This window comes from Taeniopygia guttata, chromosome 3 (genome assembly GCF_048771995.1).
Source record: "Taeniopygia guttata chromosome 3, bTaeGut7.mat, whole genome shotgun sequence".
In the NCBI taxonomy this organism is placed as follows: Eukaryota; Metazoa; Chordata; class Aves; order Passeriformes; family Estrildidae; genus Taeniopygia; species Taeniopygia guttata.
The window spans coordinates 47,586,316-47,600,654 of NC_133027.1; the positions used below are offsets into that span (position 1 = coordinate 47,586,316).

General features: G+C 41.7%; 1 protein-coding gene across 3 annotated transcripts in view; it reads right to left on the minus strand.

Annotated features, from left to right (window-relative positions):
• FYN (FYN proto-oncogene, Src family tyrosine kinase) overlaps positions 1 to 14,339 on the minus strand; it is a 53,354-nt gene extending 39,015 nt beyond the window's left edge. For all 3 annotated transcript variants that reach the window (XM_004174223.6, XM_032747538.3, XM_072926787.1), the window contains exons 1-3: positions 14,205 to 14,339; positions 1,598 to 1,855; positions 971 to 1,067 (exon numbers count right to left, since the gene is read on the minus strand). In XM_004174223.6, the coding sequence (XP_004174271.1) occupies positions 971 to 1,067; positions 1,598 to 1,844 (344 nt within the window). In that variant the 5' untranslated portion in view covers positions 1,845 to 1,855; positions 14,205 to 14,339. The remainder of the gene's footprint in view (positions 1 to 970; positions 1,068 to 1,597; positions 1,856 to 14,204) is intronic.

The window sequence follows — 14,339 nt, forward strand, 5'->3', positions numbered from 1 at the left end:
TAAAAAGGGTTTGTTTCCAACCTCTAAGTCAGAAGCAGGAAGATTTTTAATTGCTGCTCCCTCTACAAATCATAACTGAAGTTTCTGTGCTTTCATCTACATCAAAGCTCTTTAGCTTCATGAAATATTCTACAGAATTACCTGATTTTTTAAAAACCTTCAGTGCACATTGAGCCAATTACAACCCTGCAGCTGCTATATTAAAATTAACACGAGTTGCACCAGGGGTGAATTCACCTCATTGTCACATATTATAAGAAAAAAAAGAGGACCAATATCACAAAGACCTTAGAAAGTGACATACTTGGTTGTTAACCCATTTTTACCTCTACATGATATCAGTAGTGAGCATAACACAGAGCCTGCTACTTTATGCTCTTAGCCAAGAATTACAAGATGTTCAGATATAGGTCAGTAGCACAGTGAGTTTTAGAAGTTATTTTTAAATTGCTAAGGGATTTTTTTTCTATGGGCAGTTGATAAAATTAATTTTAGTTTTATGATTTCCAGGATGGAAATGTGGTTTTCATGTCAGATGCAACAGAACCTAGGAAGTTCTGACTGCATCATCTACCTTTAAAAGACAAAAATGCTTTTAAACTTGGCACATACATCTGGATAACAATTCTTTTGTGAATCAGCTTTTAGCTCATTTCTGTGTAGGGATACTCGCAGTAGATTGGAAAATTGTTAGTATATGCCTTGCAGAACCTCTGTAGCTACTGACAAAGTACAGAGCTCTTAGTCTCAGTTCTGAATGTGGGGTTACTGTAAAATGTAAGCAGTAAATCACACAATCTAACACTTTTTTTAAAGTAAAACTGCATGTGGTTGAAGTGTTTTTTCCCAACAATACAGCACTTAGCTTGAATAGCCAATATCATATTTTACTAATAAAACAAGCAAACATTATTGTAAACATTGTAAGTTTGAAACTATTTAAAAGTAGATTCCCAAGCCTAAAACTTACGAGCTATTAAGTATCTGGAATTTTTCTCCTTTGTGAAAACTCAAGTCATCTTCTGTTCTTGCTTCATAGTCATAAAGCGCCACAAAAAGAGTTACACCTAAAGAAAAAGATAAGTGGATTATACTCCGTCACAAAAGACAGGAGGGAAAGGAACCTCAAGAGATGATGTGGCTAAGCTACAGGTAAGCTACTCCAGCTGCTGAGGGGCAAACCAAACTGAACCTTCCAACTTTTTAAATGTTTCCCATGTCTCTGGTCTTATGCAGTCAGTGAGCACTCCACCTCCTTCACTCTGTACAGTCACAGGATCCCAAGCAGGCAAAGGGAGTTGAAGGGACAGTTTAGATATAGCCATGCCAAGTATTTAACTACTTGAGGTGGCTCAGCCCACACTTTACACTCCCTGGTAGAGGGATGAGGCATTTAGCCAAATTTGGCATGTACACATAATTTCTCAGCCCCAAGTGAACCTGCAAATTAGCAAAGGACCCAGCTCCACCCTACTTCAGTTCTTTGCACTATTTCATTAAATAACTCTTCCTAAAAGCAACATGCTGAGACAGTCAGGCCTCTGCTGTAGATGCATGACTGACACTAAGAGCACTAAAATAAGATGTTCAAGCTCACCTGTTCCTCCTCTTGTACGCAGCGTCCCTGTATGAGAGGAGGAGTTGACTCCACCAAACACGGTCAGTCCTTGGCCTCCTGTGGCATGGAAGTTGTTGTAGTTTGGGATTGAGGTCACACCAAAGCTAGGATAGTGCTGCGGAGTAGGATCTGTCCCATAGCGGTAGCCTGAGCTTTGAGTTAAACTGCCATCCCTCTCGTCAGTCAGTTTTGTTGCTTCTTTATCCTTACATTGCACACAGCCCATTATCTAAAATCCTAGGAGAGGAAGGAAAGGATAGGTTCTCATATGTCGATGCTCACCAGATCTCCTCCATCACACATATGATGAGGCTTAAATTAAGTTCTCTGCTCAAAAGTTAAGTACTTCGAAAAAAAAACATGCAGTGGCTTGAATACAAACAGCAACATGTTGGAAAAAAAGCTCACACCAAATCTTCCCTTCAGGAATCTTCCATCAAGGCCTGGGGAAGGGGGTCCTGCCTGCTCTTAGGGTAGTGGCAGATCATTGTCCAGCCCTGACAGGCAACATTTCGCAAGGAGGGACCAAGAGGATGAAATCCACCTTGCTCACCCTTTTCCAGGAGGATGCATATGGCAAGTGAAGGACTCGGCCAAAAAAGTGCAGCCAGAGGTGTTCAAGACTGCCCTCAGAACACAGAATGAGGCACTTAGCTTGTGTTCATATTTGATCTTGCCAACTCCACAAGGAGTGGACTTCACCTAAAGACAAAACCCTTCTTACATTGCTGGAGCTCTGCATGACAGGCAGAAAAGCAGCCACAGTGAGCCAAGAATTATTACAGCAGGAAAGTAGGAGGGAGCTATCAGAGGGCACAGCTAAAATTAAAAAAAAAAAAAAAAAAAAAAGAGGAAGCTCCTTTTCAAGCAGTACCAATTTGAATGCTAAAACCACTGGTAACAGAAGGCGGGGCTGGCAAAGGTAATACACACATTAAGAAACTAGAGAAAGTCCCAGAAGAATTAACAAGTCAAATGCAGAGCAACTCCAAGTACAGATTCTGCACAGGATGAAACTGAGAGGGTTTCAAAAATTACAGCTTCAAAAAGGTTGCTCCAAGTTTTTTTAATTCTTGTAACCTCTTGCTCAGTACCCTCATGGGGTGCTACCAGGGCCTGGGTTAATCTCTGTTTTAGGTGCCTGCCTCTCTCAGCGTGGAGGGAGACAGAGTGTGATTTGCCACATCTCAGAAGCACTCCTGCAAGGCTAGTCCTGTTACCTGGTGTTGCCTTTTATCTGCTAGCTCTAACTTTCTCTAATCCATGTGGTGGTGTCACTGAACTCTTTCCTATTGGCCCAAGTTGAACCTAGACACAAAACCTGAGTTTCTGGAGTGGGGTGTGATGAACCTAGGGAATCAGATACTTCTCTGGAGGCATCCTTGATCTGAACCAGTACAGTGATCTTAGATGCAACCTGGCATACAAACAACATACTCTGAACACTGGGGTTGGAAGAGAAATGGCCGAAAAAAAATCTTTAAAAATTACTTAATAGATACACATGTTTTTCAAGAATATAAAAATAGGGATAAAATGCAGAGAACAGAAAAAAATATATAGTGAAGTACATTTTTTTTACCTTACATTTCTTTTCACATTTCAGACCAATATCTGTCACTTTGGGTAAATAGAAAATCTATGCTTTTTAAAATTTCCTAATTGTTCTGTAGCTGCCAGGCTGGCTATTTTCTATGCCTTATCCCAGCATCAACACAGGAAATTGGTTTTGACAAACTCATGGGATTCCGAAAAAGAATGTTTCACCAGTGCTAGTGCTTGAAAAATTATGCAGCAGCTCCCTGTTTTTCTGTGACAGTCTACAGTCTAGATACTGCTTCCCACATCTAACCTGCCTAATTAAAAAGAGAAACACTTCTGTTTTTCTACAATTTTCAGGTGATTCCAGTTATTCTACAAGTCAGTTCAGAAAAACAAGCATAATTTTGTTTGCCCAATGTGACACCCATCCACAAGAAGGACCAGAAGGAGGATCTGGGAAGATACAGGCCTGTCAGTCTGCCCTTGGTGCCCCAGCAGGTTATGGAACAGCTCATTGTGAGTGCAATCACAAGGCACACACAGGATCAGACCCAGCCACTTTGGGTTTAGGACACGGCCCTCAGTGCCATGGCCTAGTTGACAAGGTAGTGATCAGTCAAAGGCTGGATGCTATGACCTCAGAGGTCTTTTTAACCTAAATGATTCTGTTATGCTGCAATTTTATCTTTATTTATTTCCTGGAGTTGTATTGCCTGCATTTAGCATGGGTCTACCCTCTGTTGCTCTTAGCCTGACTTAAAACTGCTCATTTTGTGTTTCTTTATTCCCTTCAAGACACCACATCCACTCAGCAGGGCTCCCTCACCAAAATGTTTAAGTCTTTTGGGGAGAACAGAAAAATGGACTCCTGACTCTTCACTTGCTGCATGGGTGGCATGAGCTGGGATCCCTGAAGAAACTAAAGGAAGAACTGGTTGAGGGAAAAAGGTTTGCAGCCTGGAGGCTGCAAAACACACTGCTGCTGTTGCTGCTGCTGCAGCCATGCTGACCTCCTGCCTCTGCTTGCCCTGGAAGCTGGGCTGGAGCTGCAGGTGCAGAGTACCGTGCATTCCCAGGACCAGCAGTGACAGCAGGGGAGCCCACAGGGACCTCGAAAAAGGTGCAGAGGTGCCCTGGCCAGCTTCATATCAGCTGTGAAAAGCTGCTTGTGGAACCATGACTACTGCTTTTACCATTTCAACAGCAGGACGGTCTGGCTCCGGAGACCCGTTGTTTGGAGATGTCACTCAGAACTGAGGTTTTCCTGGCTCCTCTCAGAGCCTCTGTGAGCACTGCCAGGGAGTGAAGCAGGACCACACAGGAGGCAAGAGCCCGGTAGGGTGATGGATGGCTCATCTCCCTGCTCTCAGCATGGGCAGAGCCCAGAAGGCTTTGGGCGGGAGGGATGAGTCTGGGGCTCACTACTTGGACCCTGCTACACCTCTGTGAAAGTGTGGCTGTGATGTGCAGAGAGCAAAGCGTGGCAGTGAGCAAATGCTGCGTGGGAGATACCGAGAGAGAAATCCCAGCTCAACAGGAAGGGTGGAGAGGTGCTGACCACCTGAGCAGGGAAGAGTAAGCCATTAAATCAGCCTGCTTAAAAGCTGCAACATGGGCTTATTCACCTCCAAGCAACTAAGTGATATGCGGGATTTAGTGTTTAAAGAAGAATTTCACAGCCTTTTTGTTGGCTTGCAGACTTACATCCCTCTGAAACTCTATCACCTCCTCCCTTTCCCCTCCCAGCTCTGTTTCTCCTCTTATTTTTTTCCATGTGCTTTCATGAAGAAAGTAGAGAAAAAAATTAAAGAAAAAAAGATATAGGAAACATAAAATCTGGGAAACCAGTGGGAGGGAAAATGGTTTTCTTGTTGCTCATTCACAAACATTCAGCTGAGCAGGGAAAAAAAAAATCCTCACTGAAATCCAGGAATATTTCACATATAAATTTACAACTGCTGACAAGACAACCCTACATATTTCATTTACATACTGATAAGGAAAAAGTTGAAATGATAAATCAGTTGCAAAAAGAAAAATTGCTACAAGTATTTATTCTGAAAAAAAGTGAATAAACAAGGGGATGGTATACATATGTATAAAAAATGGTAGTTTAAAAAATGGTTTGGATTTTTATTACTAGGAATTATATGTATAGAGAACCAGCGAATTAAGAATATCTTGATTTTAGTTTGGTGTTTCTTGCTTTATCTTTTTGCTGGCAGCGGCAGCACACAGGGAAGAAGAATTTGATGCAAAGTGAACGACTGACAAAATGGGCTTTTTCTTTCTCTTGTCCCCTCCCACTGTCAAAGTGTCTAGACAATCCAAGTATAAAGACTGCTTGATTGCAGCCTCTTGTAAAATGTGACAGAGGGTGTTACATGCACACATCTTTTCAAGCCAAGTCCCTGAAAGTTGTCTGTTCTTGGCTCAAAGAAACAGCATCGTGGGGAGTTGGCTAAATGTGAGAGAATACATGTATGCATGTACATGCCTAAAGTGATTTCAGCTTAATCAGGGGTTTTAGAGACAATAAATATCACCTCCATTCAGCACTGGCTTTTGTGTCAATGAATGGAATCCAAAAACTAATCTCCTTCAGTATCACAGAGCAGGATTTTAATATCCAAAAGTTTTATCTCCCTGCATGTCAGCATTTAGAGCTGTGGAAGGCTGGAATTATTCAGCCAGCTCTGAGATCACCAAACAAAATCTGGAGTTGTTTTACACTAAACTCTCTAGAGATGAGAACACAGTGTTGCTCATCCAACATGCTGTGCATCTTACAGAAAGGGAACAAGTTTTTAATCCACTTCCACTAGGAAAGGCAGCATTTCTCAGATGTGTGAGTTATGGGTGGCACAGCATTATCATAGTCTGACACTGGTAATGTTAAAAGGCATGTTACTGACCTAATTAAAATGAAATTTTCTAATGCAAGCACGTTGAATTTGGTTATTTTGAAGTTGTGTTTTTATAGGCAATGTAAGATGTGTTTTTATGAAAACATATAACCCCTCATTTTCATGGGTTTTGAGACTTCCTTAGAGACAAATGAAAATAAACATATTATTTGTCTCCTTTCTTGTCCTTATTATATTTCTTGGACTCCAACATTAACATTGCAACCAATCCAACATGTGTCTAACCAGAAGAGTAGTTTCTACCCACATTGTGGAAACATTAGTGGACAAGGATATAAAATTAATTATATCATTATTAATAATTGATTTAGTCATAGCGCCTTAATCACTTTCAGGTAGGATACAGATGAAGGCTAAGGAGATGAATTAACATTATTATTATTACTGTAAATAATCCTCCTTTGGTTTTTCTTTTTGTTCTTGATGCAAAATGGAAGCCAAAACTGAAACACCCAACAAAGCCACACATCCACTCTATAAACAAAAACAAAAGCTGTCCTCAGCTAGCTAATCAAAACCTAGGAAAAGTCCAAGAGTAAGAGGAAAATTCCCTTTTTTATACTTCTATTTTAAAAGTAAAAGCTCCAACGTGATATCTGAAAAGCCTAAAGTACTGATTAACCTTTGCTTCTGCAGTAGTAAGCACATGCATGGGGGGAAGCATGGTGTGAATTCACTCCTTCCAAGCATAAGAAGTTTTCTCCTAAGCTTTTGCAGCTCACATCTGAAAGTCTGATTTATGGTACATCTTCAGAACCTTCTTTTTTTAGAGTTGTAAGAGAAAATAGGTTCCAAAAGTGTTTGAGGGAGAGGTACTGGGAGATGCAGGGAAAAACCTGTCTACCCTGCACCCTTTGATCCATGCTGTCCATGTTGGAGGCCTCTGTCCTCCAACCCCTTGCACACGAAAGGGAACTGGCACAGGAGAGGGCTCCAGCCTGCTGAAGAGATGGAGAGCAGGCTCAGACCCAGCAGGGTGCATTCTCTTTCCTCCTGGACTTCCTGGAATAAAATCTGACGGCATATTTTTAAGATAACTTCTCTCAGTAAAAAACACAAAAGGGATAGGCTGGATGACTGACAACTGCCTTTTCTGACCAAGTCTTACAAATCTTGTCTGGAAAGCATCAGCGGGGAAGCTGAGTTAAGAAATATTTATGTTAAAAGGAAATCAGAAGCAAAAAAATCCTTGGCTTTTATTCAGTCTCTGTGGTGAACAAGCATGAATCAAACTAAGGGTTTCATCCAGCATGGCTGTGAAAAATGAAATCTCTAAGGGCCATCTTCTTGGTGCTTTATGTTTTGCTGAAAGCACCACAGAACTATCAGCCTGTGACATCAAATAAACCTAATTTTATGAGCTACTGTAGGACTTAATATTCAAAATGCCACATTCTGAGTTACCGTGAAAGTTCAAGGAGGACAGAAAAGGCTTTCCAAGAATAAGAACTCCAAGAATTTTTAAAAGATACTTTAAAAATTACTGTGGAATGCCTCTTGCAGGATGTGTATGGGAATAATCAACACAGAAATTTACCCCAAAGTTGAAATGTCCTACTTTCCATGCCCTATTAGAAGCTCCTAAAGACAAAGTGATGGATTAGGTATTTGAAACACAACTCTGAGACACATTAAACTCCCCAATTTTCAGAGAAGTCTCACTCACCCACTTTGACAATTACAAGTCACTAGAAGGCATTCCAAGTTGGGCAACAAATAGGCACTTTAAACCAGTCTTATGTAGGTCAGTAATTCTCATGCTGTCTGCTTTCTGACCTCTCTTTGACTCATATCTATGCTGATGGGAGCATTTTGGAGTTCCAGAATTAATACTGTGTCAGTTTCAAGCCAACTCAAATGAAACAGATGGAATAAAACAGCAGCACTTATTGCATTAGTTTTTGGTTTTATCTATTAACTCTGGGACATTTTAGAGGACTGCCTACATTCCAGCTTAGCCAGTGATTTCCCAATTTTTAAGTCAGAGAGATACAACAAATACTTTAAAATTCAAAGTCCTGGGTGTTATTCATGATTTCCCAGGCTTGTGGGTTGGAGGTTACTGTATATACATATAATTTTTATACTAAGGTCCAATCTAGAAAGAATATATTTTTACTGCATTATGATAGATCCAGTTCAGCCTTGAATAAAGCTGGAGATTTGTGTAGAATTCTTGCAAGTCTACATGTGCATCACACTTGTCATGCTGCATTAAAAAATGTAAATCAGAGAAGACACAGTACTACCACTGGATGTCCTCTGACTGTTAAACATACACAGAAAATCTCACATACACAAAGTCATGTTCCTGAACAAAAAGCCAGAAACACCAGGGCAAAACTTCAAATATGTTTCAAAACAACACTCAAAAATTCCTGGGCTGCATAATTTGATTTTTAATGCTTCACTCCCAGATTCTACTTTAGTGGTCTGAGCAGCCAAAAACCACCAGCAGTTCAATTGTTTATCTGTAGCAGTCAAAAGTTAGGCTGTTGCCCAGTGTCCATGGCCATCCATGGCTGGAAGAGCAGGAAGAGCAGTCTCAGTTGAGCTGCCGCCATTCTGCCCTGGTTCAAAGCCAATGCCTTTTACAATGCTGGAATGCTCTTACTATTGTTTTTTGTCAGCTTACAGTTGCTTTGGAAGTCCTCTACAATGGTGGCAGAAGGGGTTCAGGAAAGGGAGCAGCTCCAGCTGCTCCAAGAAGAGCAGACCCTGGAAGGGGCTTTGAAGTGCCATATTCTGCCCTGCTATTTCTCCCCATTACTGAGTGACTGGGCACACAGCCCTGGAAACAACAGCTTCCTGACAATACAGACAAGGTTCAAGTTATAACACATGCCTGCAAAGTGTGGCCCCGTGCTTGCCTTCCTTCTTTTCCCCTTTGAGACTGGCACTAGAAGACAGTTATAAAAAGTTAAGGTTTGGGCTTCACCTTGCCCATTTAATTTTAGCCAGCCTTGGAGGTCAGGAGCAGGGAATAGAAGGTGCATGTTGAAGGACTTCACTGAGCTACCACCAGAGCCTTGGCTTCTGCCAGAGGCTGGAGCACAGCTGTCCATGGGGCAGGGCGAGTGGCCACTCATGGCCAGGAAGGAAGAGCCATGAATGTCTTGGTCCCCCTCTGGCAAGAGATTTACTACAGCCCAGACAATCTGTTCATTATCCATATAGCTATATGATCTATTTATTACAAGTTAGAGAGGAAAAAGGAAGTCAGTGTTCCAGCTGGGCAGGGGGAACAATAACCAGTGGTCTTTGAGGGTCAGTTGTGGTGGTGGGACTGGCTGGCAGCTGTCTGGTGGGGATGTCACCTGGCAAGGTCACAGGAAGCTGCATTACCACAATGCTGTTTGAGCAGCCATAATCAAAAGCTCCCCAGTGCAAGAAGAGAAGATGAACCCTCCAAACTGCCCATGAAAGACACGTCTCCACCCTTTTGGTTTTCTGCAGTTTCTTTGCCAGCCAAGTCTGTGAATGTTGGGGCCTCATCTTTTTCAAAAAACAGTGAATTCTTCTCCACTCCCTGTGATGCATCCCTTTCAGCAAAACCAAGCCAGAACAAAACACAAGAAGCAATTAAAGGCTCACGCTGCAATCTCTTAAAGTTACAGTAACCGAGTTATGCCTCGTACTGTCTCAGGGCTTTTATTACTTTGAAAAAAAGATGCCCTAGAAAAATGCAGTAGTTCTGAGAAAATGTTCTTCTGTGTTTGTTTTTTCTTTTCCCACCAACCTCCAAACTTCACTTGTAAACTGAAAGAAAAAGTCTTATGTGTAACTAACTTCAGAGGGAAGGCCTGCAGGTTTTATGCTCATGAACTGAACTGCAAATTGGACTTAAAACTGCACATAGGATTCTTTTATGCTTAAAATGTGTTAAAAGAATCTTTGAAATTAAGAACTAATGGCAGCAGCTACTGCTTACTCTAGAGTTAACCCCCACAAAGGACAGGTCTATCCTTGGTTCTGAGAGAACACCATGTAAATTCAATGGTGTGATTTCAAGCTACATTCCTCCTTCATCAGGCTGCTTGTGGTAGCTCTATTCATGAGCAGAGAGAAGTGGGTGGATGGTCTGCATAAGCATTTTGAGCTAATGCACCTAAATTTTGAAGTGCCTTTTAAGTGTGTAAATTAGAAAACCTATAGCAAGAGAACAACTGCTGCAAATGCCAGAATAATTTTGTCTTGGAAAGAGAAGAAGTAAAACAGAGTCTCCACTGATTTCCTCTTTCTTTTCTCCCATTAGGAGAACAGAAAGATGATTGCAGGTTGATTCACACTGTTCTTTTTTCTTTCAATTCCTATTTTTAGCTTCTACCCAGGATTAATGGGTGTTCATCTGACCCACAGTATGGGAGCGGTGCAGAGCAGAGTGCCAAATGTGAATCAGGATGGGCAGGGAAGGAAGGGGGGAAAGGGGAAGAACGCAGTAAATAAGTTCTGCAACTCTTTGCCACTATGTACCATGAAAGGGGCATAAAAAAATATTTTCTCTCAAAAAAAAAAAAAAAACCCTCACTGCTCCTCCCCATCCTCCTTCACACATGCAGGAATGAAACTAACCCCTTCTCTGCCTTGTCTGATTTCTGTGCTGTGACCGAAGAACTTGGAGGATGTGACAGCAAGAAAAAGGGAGCAAGCTGAGTCTCAAATCAGGAGACTTACTTTGAAACCCTTCCAGACACCATTCCCTCCTGAAGGGGCTCTCATTTCTTCTGGGTTGCTACTGCTAGCATCTTAATAGAGTTATTTAAATCCCTTATTTGTCCAGTTACACTGCGGGGAAAATCCTCTTCTTCCTATTTGCCTGTGGCCAGCCCACAAAGAAAGCCCCAGATTTCTCACCATCATTGTTGCTGGCTACACCTACGACAGCCAAGATGCTGATGGGCGGGGTTCCCAAACTGAGTGGCAACCACACAGTGATAAAGGCAGTGAGTGTCAAGTACTGACTACACCAGTAATGGGGGCACGCAGAAACCCTGCCTATGCTCACACACGCACAGATAATTCTCTAGTGAGACTTGTTCTCTCAAACCCAGATGTTGCCACTGTGAGTTCAGTGTATGACAGCAGCTTACTGCTAGATGACATCTCAGGTAAATTTACTGTGTCTGGATGGGGTTCAGTTTCTCCACAGCATCCCAAACCCTGCTGTGTGTGCTTCAGCTTTGTGAGCAGAACAACGCTGGTAACTCACCAATGTTTAAGTTATTGCTGAGCAGTGCTCGCAAAGCATCAACACCTTCTTTGTTTCTCACTCTGCCGCTGTTGGAAGTAGGCGGGGGTGGCTTGGGAAGGGACAGAGCTAGGAAAGCTGAACCCAACTGACCAAAGGTATATTCTACACCCTCAGCGTGTACAGAGTCCACTCTATTTCTGTGTATTTAAAACAAAAAGGCAAAACTGGGTGGTAATCTGGAGCAGATAGGGAGGGTTTCACTGAAAATGACCCTGTGATATGCCTTGTGAACTACACAACTCCTGACAATTCAGGAGATCTGGAGATCTTGTCTGCAGTTCCTCCCTGTTTCCTAGCACAAAGAGACTAAAAGCTGAAGACCACTGAAATTAACAACTTTGCTGTTCCCACAGCATAGGGAACATGTCAGATTTATGGATTGTGTTGTAAAGGGAAAAGGACCTCTTGATAGGGAACAAATTGACACTCTAAGCCAGGCTGGCTGGGGGAGTCAGGTCAAATAAGCAACCACAAGCACATTTAGCACAAACTGGATATCGAGGAGATCATCAACCAAAGCAAAGGCTGTGAGAAGATGACCCTTTTCAGTTGCTGATGCTAATTACAGGATTCTGAAAAAAATGGATAAACCCTCTTCCTATAAAGTAGCAATGCAAAATAGTACTCTTGAAAAATAATAGCTATATTTAGACTATTATATTAGTAACAGAAACAGCTGTAGCCAATTTAAAAAATCCAAATGGAAGAGGGTGGTGCCAGGCCATATGTGTCACAAATGACATCTGAGTGACTGACAACTAGGAAATAAATAATCTTGGAGAGTTATAGGGATGATGAGCTTCTTCAACACTTACAAACAAGAAGTACAAAATACTCTCTGTGTTACTCTGGAGACCTTATGTCATTAGCACTAACACAGGCCTATCTTTTCCAAAGGGCTACAAATAACAAGTAACCCCTAAATTAAAAAAAGGATTGACCTTCCCAACCTTGTGAAATTAAGCTCTTGCCAATGAGTCATCTACAACATTAACCTGGCAGCACCAAAGGGGACAGGAGCAGCTCACAGCATGATCATCACAAGGTGAAGAGCTGAACTCCACCACATATGAACTAAAGCCCAAGCACCCACCCCATGTGCAGCAGGACCCACCTGCTTCCTGCCCCAGCCAGGGGCTGCACTGGGCAGGAGCTGCAGTGCTGCAAACACACAGCTCACCGCTGGCTGGGTAACAGCTACACCTGAACTGCCCAGGAGCCAGAGCATCCCTGCTCGAGACTTTGTCTCAGTAGAGAGGAAATGATCACAAACCAGAAGGTTACTGGTTGTTTAGACTGAAAAGGACCAACACTTCCTGTGCAAATAGTTAACATTGTCTGCAATCAAATCCAGACCAGAATTTTATGCAATATTTGAGCGTACACTCTTTATAGATACATAAATTAAAGTCCTAGTGCATGCTTTCTGAGAAGCAGTTTCATAAAACTGGAGTGAATGGGAGTCAAATCAGGCTGAAGGACAACATACAGAAAATTGCTGACATCTGCAGCTTAAGATATTTCCTAAATGCCTCCAGTGTTACAACCATGGAAATGGGCTAGATAAAAATAACACACAACAAAAAAAACCCCCAGCAGCTGGGTTTACCAAGGAAGTGAAAATACATATAAAATGTTATATAGAAAACTGGTACATGAAAGGGGGAACAGGAAGAGATAATAAGAAGCAAAAAAAGCTAAAATAAAGATTATATACAGGAAACAAAAAGATATTAGAAAAAAACAGAGGCACATAAAATCAGAAATGCATTTCAATTTTTCTAAGCAGATTATGAAGGATGAATCCTGAACAATAAAACTTGTAGAAACGTTCATAACAATGTGACAGCAGCAGAAGTTATTGAGTAAATGTTTCCGATTAGCACGCAGGTAAAAGGCTGGATGATCTGTTTATGATGATGATAATGAAATAGCTTCCCACCACAGCAGCCCCTGGAGAGGGGATGTTAGGCAGTAGATAAACGATTCTGGGTGATACAGATTAGTTGCTAGAAATAAACTTGTCTCAGAAAGTTTACAGAAGTAGCCTTGGAGCTGCTACTGCATCTAAAGCAGTTTTTGGCCCTTGGGGAAGGACCAAGGACAGGAAGAAGGCTCATACTGGGCTACTATTTGAGAAGGGTAGAAAGTAATTACAAGCCAGTTGGGTGAGTCTCCACTATTTTGCAGAGGATAGAACAACCAATGTTGGCCTCAATTAACAACTTTTTTCAAAGCTCTGTAATTAAAGTCAATTAACTTGGCTTTAAGGAAAATAGATCCTGTCAAACTAATTTGATGTAATTTCTTGCAAAAATTACAAGTTCACTTGATGAAGGCAGCATTGTTAACAGTATTACAAATCTAAGTAATTTGACTTGTTCTGTTGAATGCTTTGAAGCCTACATGGAGTGTCTCCATCTGTACATGGAAATCAGGACTCCATTGGCGGAGAGCAGTGTATAAGGCAGACTAAAACCTTGAACCTATTCTATACTGAAGTCACTTTTGAGTCCACAGTCATACTAGAAGTATTAAGAAGCTGACAAATTAAGAAAACCAAAGTAACTGTAAATCGGAAACTGTTAGCAAACAAATGGGTTCCTGTTGGATTCCACAGGCATTCGTGATCATCCCTTTACTATTTAATAGCCTCACCAGTGAACTGGCTTTAAGTTAAGTGATTGTGGTTAGACATGAGACTGGGAATGGCAGAAAACAAACTACAAAAGAACAAGCCTGACACAGAGCAACTGGGGTGTGTAGAAAGATGGGAGAAACCAGTTTAGGTTTAATATTAAATTAGGTTAATATGGCCAAGTAAAAAAATCACCTTATGAAAATGAAGAATCCAGGCCATACTTACAGGATGAGAGGGAGAGAGAGGACTCTATCCTCCGAAGCACAGACTGAATATGAGACCCGGGGTTCTGGGAAGCAATCAGCTCGACATGAATTCCCCACGCAAGGCTGTGGCCAAAAGGGCTAATGCGAGCCTCAG